Below are 10,331 nucleotides of genomic sequence, written 5' to 3' on the forward strand. Positions count from 1 at the left end.
TGCTGAGAACACAAAGTGCCTCTGATCAGGATCTCTGAGCTCCATTGCCCTAGAATATGTTTTTATTTCTTCCCTCTAGAACTGTTTCTGATAGTCAGCCCCTCTCGGCCCATAGAGGGGAACACAATGACCCTGACTTGTAAGACCCAGCCCCCTCCACAGAAGTTGGATGCCAAGCTCCAGTTCCTCTTCTACAAAGATGGTCGAGCCCTAGGGCCGGCCTTGGATAGCCTCCCAGAATTCCGGATTCCTGTCGTGCGGAAGGAAGACTCAGGGTCCTACTGGTGTCAAGCAAAGATAACATCTATCAAAGCCAAATTGAGCCGAAGAGTCCAGATAGAAGTTCACAGTGAGTGCCAGTGGGGACCACTGCTGGGGTGGGCCAAGACGGGCAGAGACATTAGTCTGGTCTTCCCTGACTATTGTGTTCTGCTCCTGCATGCATGGATGCTGTTTGAGGCATGCACCTAAACTTCTCTTCATCAGAGTCATTAAAAAAAATTTTTTTTTAGTTGATAATTTCTTAAACTTTTGGCTACATGCCACAGCATGTGGTGCCTTAGCTCCCCAACAAAGGATTGAACTCATCCCCTCTGCACTGAAAGTCAGAGTCTTAACCACTGGACTCCCAGGGACATCTCTTTAACTTTTTAAAATAACAGTTTTATTGAGATATAAGTCACATAGTGCAAAATCCACCCATTTGAAGTGCACGATTAATTTTTAGGACATTCACAGTTAGGCAGCCTTCACCATGATCAACTTTAGACCATTTCCATCATCCCCAAAACAAATCCCTTATTCATTATCAGTCAGTCCCCATTTCCCCCTCCTCTCTCCCTAGCTCTATGCAGCCACCCATGTATTTTCTATCTCCATGGATTTTCCTATTCTGAACATGTCATATAAATGGAATCATATAACATGTTGTCCTTTGGCTACTTTCACTTAGGCAATATTTTCAAGATTCCTTGATGTTTAGATGTATCAATATTTCATTCCCTTTTATAGCTGAATAACATTTCATTGTATGAATATACTGCATTTTATTTATCAATTTATTAGTTGATGGACATTTCGGTTATTTCCACTTTTGACTTATGGATAATCTGCACAAATTTTTGTATAGGTATATGCTTTCAGTTCTCTTATATTAGAACTAGGAGTTGAAGTGCTGGGTTACATAGTAACCAAACTGCCAGACTGACTTCCAAAGTGGCTGAATCATTCACTCCACCAGAACTATATGAGAATCTTAATTTTTCCACATCATAAGGGATATTTTAATAGATGACACCATAAATGTCAAAGTGAGGCATGTGAAGTTACAGTATCTCTTAATTTACTGACAATAAACTCAAATAACTTTCAACTTTTAAGACTTGATTGATTCAACCTAAAAAAATAGTATTTAAAATAGATGTTTAGAAAACATCTTAATATTTATTTTATCAGAGTTCTTAAGCAGTCTTCCCTTATTCCTGCTATTCCTGTTTAAGCAAACAAGAGAATGTTCAGAAAGACCTTACTGTATTTCATCATTGTGCTGGAGGGTGTGGAGGAGAAAGCTGCATAATACATAGTTCCTGACTGTGAGAAGCTGACACTCGGTTGGCATCCAAAACAATGAGGGTGGTCATGTTGTACAGGTTGACTATTGATAGAAACTGTAGAGAAGGGATAAGTCTGACTGAGGTGGTAAGAGGAAGCTTTGAAGAAAAGGCCAAGGGGGAAAGGCTTATGGAAGAAAAGTTGAGGTCTGATTTTGAAAGATAAAAGGGAATTGAAGGTGTTTTGTGATTCTGAACCATATTTATCCCATATCAGGGTGGACATTTCTGACATCCTCTCCCACTCTCAAACAAAGAGGTATCCATGCTACCACAAACAAATGTTAATACCTCCCGAAAGCTGAGCTTTCCCAAACTTGCTCAAAACTCAAAACTGTGGACCTGGATCTCTACAAAAGCCACTGGATAGTTCATATGCCACAGGCCCTGTTCTAGTGCTTCCCACATGTTGTTTAATTAAAGCCTGCAACTGTAGGAGGTAGCTACCATTATCATCTCCATTTTACAGGTGGAAAATTGAGTCTCAGAGAACTTAAGTAATTCAAACAAGCAAGCACACACAAGAAGAGTTGGAACCAACATTCCAACCCAGGCAGTTTGCTTTGTAACATAGACTTTTAACCACTATACTACTGTGCCTTTAAAAATGGGAGTTTGAGAGATCACGGTTCTGGTAATTACACCATTCTAGGCAGGGAGAAGACACTGCATCCTCCATAGGAATATTATGGTGTCTTTCTTACCCTGCCATCTTCAACCCAACCAGTGCCAATTCCAAATCAGCAGGACTCCTTACCTGTCCCTCATCCCACCTTTACATAAATTTTTGACTTGACCAGAGGCCTTTGCTTCCAGGACTGTCACAAGTACCCTGTCCCTGAAACCTTTCCTACTCAGGGCCTTCCTGTGTCATCTTGTATTCATGTAGGAGTCCCCATCGGTAATGTGAGCTTGGAGATACAACCTCCAGGTGGACACCTGATAGAGGGAGAGAAGCTGGTTCTTGTGTGTTTGGTCACTGAGGGCACAGGAGATATCACCTTCTTCTGGTTCAGAGGAGCCCGGGGTTTAAGTCTGAAAATGAAGACCCAGCATTCACTGATGGCAACGTTTGAGATCCCTGCAGTGAGAGAGAATGACTCTGACCAGTATTACTGTGCAGCTGACAATGGCTATGGGCCCAGCTTCAGTGAGCTGGTGAGCATCACTGTCAGAAGTAAGTTCCACTGCCCTTCAGCTCAGCCAGTGTGTTCCTCTGGGGCACCCTGAGAAAGTTCACTGGGGTTGAGCCTCTGTGGGCAGGGCTTGGGAGTGTGGCATCATCAGAGACCTCCTGTGACAGTCTACTATCTCTCAGTTCCAGTGTCTCGCCCTGTCCTCACCCTCAGGGCTCCTGCAGCCCAGCTGGTGGTGGGGCACATAGTGGAACTTCACTGTGAAGCCCAGAGAGGCTCTCCCCCGATCCTGTACCAGTTTTATCATGAAGATGGTGCCCTGGGGAACAGCTCAGCTCCCTTTGGAGGAGGAGTGTCCTTCAACCTCTCTCTGACTGCAGAAGATTCTGGAAACTACTACTGCGAGGCCAACAATGGCCAGGTGGCCCAGCGCAGTGAGGTGGTACCACTCAACATCACAGGTATAGCTTGAGTTGTGGAGCTGTCTTGGTCAGTGTTTCTTCTCAGCATCCTGGGAGAGTTTTGCTGACCCCACAATGTCTCCGGTGGGTATGCTACCAAAGATGAGGCTTTGCAGGTAGTCCTGTCCTGGGAGATGTATGCAAGGGACCATGAGGACATCAAGGCTGGTTCCTCTCTTCTCTTCTCATCAGTGTGACAAGTTGCATGTCCCTGGGTGTATAAATAAATCCCACCTGCCCCAGGAAGAGCAGGAATGGCCTCAATCCATGCTCAAAATATCTTCACCCCAAACCCAAGCCCTTCTCCTTGGCAGCTCATGTACAGGTCTCTTCCTTCAGTGCCTATGGAAGACAGAAATGAAGTTCTTACTTCAGGAGTCATTGAGTTGGTGCTTGGCATCCTTGCTCCCACCACTTTGGCCCTATTATTTTGCTGCTGGCTCAAGAGAAAAATAGGTTAGTATTTATAGAGATTGGTATTTTGTTACTGTGATCTTTGTTTTCACTGAAGTAAGGCTAGATTTGTGACATCTATACTATTAAGGATGAATATATTCCATTAGCTACCTTGCCTACTTATCTGCTCACAGGCTCTCCCCTCAACTTTCCAGCACATGGGTCAGTATCTATTAAAGTAGTGAAAGTTTTTAGTAAAACCCTTCAACCCCACATGTTATCAGTTGAGGTTAAGCTGATACCTTGAACTTCAGTGGTTTAATGTTTATACACAAATGTAACTATTTAAAATAACTAATCAGCCACTGGAAGAGAAATACAATGAACAGTTCCAGTTACACTGACTATCTCCCAGTTAAAGTCAATGCACTAATTCTTATTTGCCTTAGAATACTGTCACACATGTTTTTTTCTCCCTGACATGCTCAACCACGCATTCACACAGTCTGTTCATTGCTGTCTTTGTCACTTTTCAGTTTAAATGTCATTTTCTCCAAGAGGCTTCACCTGGACACACAGCCTACAATTCTGTTTTAGGTGGCTCAGTCAGTAAAGAATCTGCCTGCAATGCAGGAGACCTGGATTCGATCTCTGGGTTGGGAAGATCTTCTGGAGGAGGGCATGGCAACCCACTCTGATATTCTAGCCTGGCGAATCCCCATGGACAGAAGAGCCTGAAAGGCTGCAGTCCATGAGGTCATGGTTGTACACAATTGAGTTACTAAGCAAATCATAGCACACGTTCTTGATCAGAGTACCAATAGCTTCACACTTCATTTCAACTGATAATTACATATTTATTTGCATGTTTAATCTCAGGTTTCATGTTCTTCATAGAGCAAGTTGGAGATGGGGCAAGAGAAGATGTGAGATTCTCACTTAAATTCCAAGATTTTCAGGCATATTTGGAGACCTCACCCCAACTATAATGTGTCTATGGTAGTGCAGTTTGTTATGATAGGATTAGGTTGAAGAGTGAGTGTTAGTTGCTCAGTTGTATCCAACTCTTTGCAACCTCATGGACTGTAGCCCACCAGACTCCTCTGTTCATGGAATTCTCCAGGCAAGAATACTGGAGTGGGTAGTCATTCCCTTCTTCAGGAGATCTTCCCAACACAGGGATTGAACTTGGGTCTCTTGCATTGCAGGCAGATTCTTTACTGTCTGAGCCACCAGGGGAGCACTTTCAGGATTAGATTGTATGGTTGTAAAGCCAAAACCAAAAAATGTTATAGGTGTGGTACAGAGGCTTAGACTCAAGTCCAAAGTTGATATTAACTGCCTTTGGGCAACTCATTTGACTATTCTGGACCTAAAGCGCTTCAACTGCAGTATGAAGGATCTGCCCAAATAATTGCCAGGATGTACTCTGGGCACAAAAGAGCACCTTGCAATGGGCATGCTAGAATAAGACAAGTCCTTGCACAAGGACTGTATGAAAACACTGAGAGAGTTCCTCCACTGACATGTATGTTCATTTGTTTGACTTGTAGGAAGACGTACAGCCAAGGATGCAGTCAGGTGAGACCTCTGTTTGCTCTCTGTGCACTGATTATATATAGATAAAGCTATTAAAGATTTTTTGGAATTGTTCTCTCTTGTGAGCTTTTCTCCATGTTTTATCATACCTAAAACTGCTACTCCAGAGTTCTTCCACTGGTAATTTCATTTGCTATTCCTCTTCTTTTATATATTAGCTAATTAATGTAAATCCTGTCATCATTTGTCCTAATTTATCTCTTTCACTAAATCTGCAGAATAAGAAAGCTCTACTATATTGACCAGTTTCATACATTTATTCGATCAATTAACCAATATCTGAGAGTATGTAAATCATTTTGTTGAGTTCTAGAAATCATGAACACATGTAAAGATTTTGAGAGCTTTGAAATATCTCAGAGTAGTTTAGATATACACACATTTCCAGAATACAGGCCAGAGAACAATCAACATACTGAAAAACTTTTGATGATGTTTCTTAGAAGATTAAAGGAGGAAGATATTTTTAAAATTTTATTTTTGATTTTATTTTATTGAAGTATAGTTGATTTGTGTTACTTTCAGGTGTATAGCACAATTATTCAGCTATTTTAATATATTCTTTTTCAGATTCTTTCCCCTTATACGCTATTACAAAACACTGAGTATATTTCCCTGTGCTATACAGTAGGCCCTTGTTGATTTAGAGGGGGAAAAGATTTTTAAAATACTTTCATTGGGAAATATCAGTATTTATTTGATACATTTTTATAGCATGTTATTATTTCTGCCAGTAAAAGCCAGATTTTTTTCCACAACAAATTACTAATTTCATCTATTTGTAATTCTAATTACAAGTCAGATTTACTGAAAATTTTCAGTTATACATGCATATGCAAGACCATTATCTTTTCCTTCCTCAAGCTGCTTGTTCTATGTAGCAACTGGTTCCATCTGGAGTAAATAACTATTCTTTCATTCAATATTTACTGAGAACCTATTATGCAAATAGCACTATCCTGGGTGTGGGCAATACCACAGAGAGCTGTCAGATAAGAACCTTACACTCCTGGAATATGTACTCTAGGGATGCTCTGCAATGCCCTGCTCACTGCAAGCATAGAGCTGTGGCTTGTACCAGACAGCTGTGCTGATTGCTGATTTCCACATAAATTAGCATTCTCTCAGGACATTTCCTCCTTCAGGCTTCTCTCCTACACTGTTTTACTCATGGTCCCAGATAGTTATGTCTGGAACATCTGGGATTCTATCCAATAGATAACGTATGTTTCTGTGTTTTCAGGAGCATTCCCAGCCCTGTACCCCAAGAATCCACCTACTTCAACTCACAAGCCCCAGAGCAACTACACTTTGACTATGAAAATGGTGAGGCTTCCCAAATGACCTGGGCCAAAGTAGGCAGAGGGGGCTGGTGATGTCTCTGAACCGAACCTGACTCTGCTGTGTCCCTGCCACCTCTACAAATCAGTGACTCCTCTGTCCTCATGGCTGTGATAGGTGGTAGGTACAGAGTGAATTAAATGTCAAGAAGAAGGGACTGTGTCATATAATGAGGCTTCCTTCTTTCTCTTTCAGTGAATATTGTAAGTGGGGATGAGGTTTATTCTTTGGTGTACTGTGTGCAACAGGAACAGCCATCAGCAGCAGGTGAGACATGAGAGAGTGAATTTGTCTCTGATTTTGCCTTTCCTGGAGCCAGGAGGATAATCGGTGACTGTGTATGGCAACATAGCAGCTGGCACTGCTGCTTCTATCCTTGGAGTTGAATATGAGTATTGCTATGCCTATTTGAAGATTGGCCTGTGGACTGGAAGCTGCCTTGAGTAGGTCCTAGTAATGATGCTAACTTGTGTATCTCACCCCCTGTCTGTTGGCAGCGTTGGAAATGGTACCAACTCTGTATTCTCTATAGCACCCCAAAGTGGTTGCCTAGTTGTGGCTGTAGTCCCACCCTGTGCTTGATGCACACAGAAATACTGAGAGGTATTGATGCCAGGGGAGCTTCCCTGGTGCTCAGTGGTAAAGAATCCACCTGCCAATGCAGGAGCTGCAGGTTCAATCCCTGGGTCAGGAAGATCCCCTGGAACAGAAAATGACAATCCACTCCAGTGTTCTTGCCTGGGAAATCCCATGCACAGAGGAGGCTGGTGGGCTACAGTCCATGGGGTTGCAAAAGAATCAGACACAACTTAGCAATCAAACAGCAACAGCAAATGCTAGGAGGGACAATCTGGCCCTTACACTCACATGTGCCAATTTTCCTAGCCATATTTGTGATGGCAGAAAAGTAAGACAGAAAATATTAATGGATGCAAGTTACAGGATATAGGAGAGGAAGAAGTCTTCATTAACATTAATTTAAGGAAGGACTCTAAAGGGAATCTCACATATATTTGTCTTCACAGAAGAACCCCTGGGGACACATCCTGGGGATAAGGTGAGTTAGAATCCTTGTTCTTTCTTCCTTGCTCTTTCACTCCTTCTTCTGGGGACTGGGTCTCAAACTTCTAAAACTATGGCCACTTGGAAAAAACAAAAGATCTCATCATCTATCTCCTATTTTATCTCCCCACATAATGGGGATAAAAACATCCAATTATAACAGTAAAGCATCTTTTTACAAGATAATTCTAGAGGCTCTTATATGCATATTTTTTAGCAATGGATGTATGAAGGTTTGTAGCTAAACTGTAGTGCATGCTTAGTCTAAAAGTTCTATTGGTTTGAAAATCTTTATTCTGAAATACTGTTTTACCATGCATACATCACTTTGTGCTGTAAGGCTAGCTAAACAACATGTCAAAAACTAAATTGATATTGAATAAAATGAAACTAAAAGTGATTTTTGTCATTGAAAAATTGGTAATTTCTAAACCTTGATCAATTCAAGACTTCACTAATAATACACAATTGCTTTCAGAAAATTGTAGAAACTCCAACTTTGCATGTATGCAAATAGAGGAGGTGCTTTGTAATTTTGTCTTGTGTGGTGTGGCAGCCAATCGTCTCTGAACAGAATTCAAGTCCTTGATAAACTCTAGCGACAGGCTAAGTTTAGTTTATGGATACATAATTCTGATGCACTTAAACAATTATAGCCTATGGAATGGCCTAATACAAACCCATAAAAATGAAAGAAGGTTTTGCATACGTAGTTCAGTTTACAGCTCATCAAGACCATGTCTGTAGCCTAACAATGTGACGCAAGCCCTTTGAAAATGCCTAGGGCCACAGTCTTCCAGAAAGGTCTGTGTTCTGTCTCGAGTGGTGCACCATGGTAGGGTGTGTCCAGGCAGATCAGAAAGAGAACCTGCGAAAATATGTTCTATTTGTTTTCCCTGCTCAAGTTCTACCCATGTTCTATCCTGCTCAAGTTCTACTTTTGCTTCTAGGACTCCTCAGCCATATATTCCAGGCTGAAGAAGGCAGATCTTACAGATATGGACTATGATGATGTTATGTAGAGTTACAGAAGATTCTGCTCTTGGAAAACCATCCATGACTCCAAACCTCAAAACTATTATGTCCTTCAGAGATCCTGGGAGAATTAGCATTCCAGTACACCTCATCCAGGTGCTTTCCTCCATAAAACTATTTCTGCATCTACTGTGAAGTGCAGTTTGCTCAAGCTTTGAAGAGATCATCTGGAAGAACCCACCTGAACTCAGGAGTGGGAAAAACTTTGTTATTAGAGCTTGATTCCTATTAGTTCTTTCAGGTACAGGTCAAACTCTGCTCTAAATTCTTTTTATAAGTGGAAACAGGATGGGAATAAAAGAACTTGAGATCTTGGAGATAGTGAGACAGTGAAGCCTAGAGTGCATGAACCCAAGGTTAGTGATTTTGTGGGACTGCTCCATACAGAGAGCTGCATCCATATTCTTTTTTGGCAAGTGCTTTCTCTGAGCAGACAGTACAGAGCTCTAAGCCATGTTTCTTACAGTGATCATCCTGTTCCTCCATAAAATATGTGACTCAATGAATTTTTGAGTCACTATTACCAAACTAGAATTAAATCAAAGTTACATAAAATTCTGTTGTGGTTGCATTCAGTTTTAATGACATATTTTATATGCACAAGCTAATCTAGATGCTGCCATATTTATAATGAGATATAATCTTTGTAAGTTTCACTACATCCACGGTTCTATATTTGTTGCAGCTTCTAGAAGTTTTAGGAATATATTTTCTTCCTTAATTCACACATTTTTTGAAAATGTGATAATATGGTTTGAAGTCCATATTTTAATTTTAAAACAATCATAAGCTAACACATAAACTAAAACATTTAAAAACTATATAATGTAAAAGTTAAAGTCTTCCCTATAAGTTAACACCACAAGTGGTACCAGTTGTTAAAAGCTTAGCATTGTTAAAATCTTAACTCTGCAGATATTTTTCTTTTTTTTTGTAGAAACACTTCTACATACATGTGAATATATTTAGAAGTACGTATATTTAATAAAATATCATGAAATTTTAAAGTCTGTACTATTTTAAAAGGCTGTGTAGTATCCTACGATATGATAAATCATAACACATTTTTCTTTTTCATTTTAGTAAAATATAAATAACATAAAATTTATCATTTAATCATTTTTGAGCTACCAGTCTTTATTTTCTACTTGTCAAATTCTTTATTTTTTTCCTCATTTGTGTTTCTTCTATTTTTCTTTTTTTATTGAGATAACATCGGTTTATAATATTGTATACATTTTATATGTATATTTATCAGAGAAGGCAATGGCACTCCACTCCAGTACTCTTGCCTGGAAAATCCCATGGATGGAGGAGCCTGGTAGGCTGTAATCCATGGGGTCGCTAAGAGTCGGACACGACTGAGCGACTGCACTTTCACTTTTCACTTTCATGCATTGGAGAAGGAAATGGCAACCCACTCCAGTGTTCTTGCCTGGAGAATCCCAGGGACGGGAGAGCCTGGTGGGCTGCCATCTATGGGGTCACACAGAGTCGGACACGACTGAAGTGACTTAGCAGCAGTAGCAGCAGCATGTATATTTATAATTTGACTTACATTTACACTACAGTGTGCTGACCATCAAGAGTTTACTTTAAATCTATTACTATATAATTAGTTCCCTTACCCACTTTGCTATCTTCACCCCCCTTCACCTTTGGTAACTGCTAATTTGTTCTTTGTATCTATG

At 40.5% G+C, this 10,331-nt stretch overlaps 1 protein-coding gene across 4 annotated transcripts in view; it reads left to right on the forward strand.

Moving 5' to 3' along the window:
* The window catches only part of FCRL1 (Fc receptor like 1), a 33,033-nt gene extending 23,386 nt beyond the window's left edge, over window positions 1-9,647 (forward strand). For 2 of the 4 annotated variants that reach the window (NM_001434743.1, XM_010802828.4), the window contains 9 exons: window positions 80-349; window positions 2,500-2,787; window positions 2,929-3,207; window positions 3,547-3,663; window positions 5,157-5,184; window positions 6,446-6,528; window positions 6,739-6,810; window positions 7,569-7,600; window positions 8,556-9,647. In NM_001434743.1, the coding sequence (NP_001421672.1) occupies window positions 80-349; window positions 2,500-2,787; window positions 2,929-3,207; window positions 3,547-3,663; window positions 5,157-5,184; window positions 6,446-6,528; window positions 6,739-6,810; window positions 7,569-7,600; window positions 8,556-8,627 (1,241 nt within the window). In that variant the 3' untranslated portion in view covers window positions 8,628-9,647. The remainder of the gene's footprint in view (window positions 1-79; window positions 350-2,499; window positions 2,788-2,928; window positions 3,208-3,546; window positions 3,664-5,156; window positions 5,185-6,445; window positions 6,529-6,738; window positions 6,811-7,568; window positions 7,601-8,555) is intronic. The other 2 variants (NR_197956.1, XM_015461804.3) reach the window with 2 other exon arrangements.
* Window positions 9,648-10,331: the final 684 nt, after the last annotated feature.

This window comes from Bos taurus, chromosome 3, assembly GCF_002263795.3.
Source record: "Bos taurus isolate L1 Dominette 01449 registration number 42190680 breed Hereford chromosome 3, ARS-UCD2.0, whole genome shotgun sequence".
NCBI lineage: Eukaryota > Metazoa > Chordata > Mammalia > Artiodactyla > Bovidae > Bos > Bos taurus.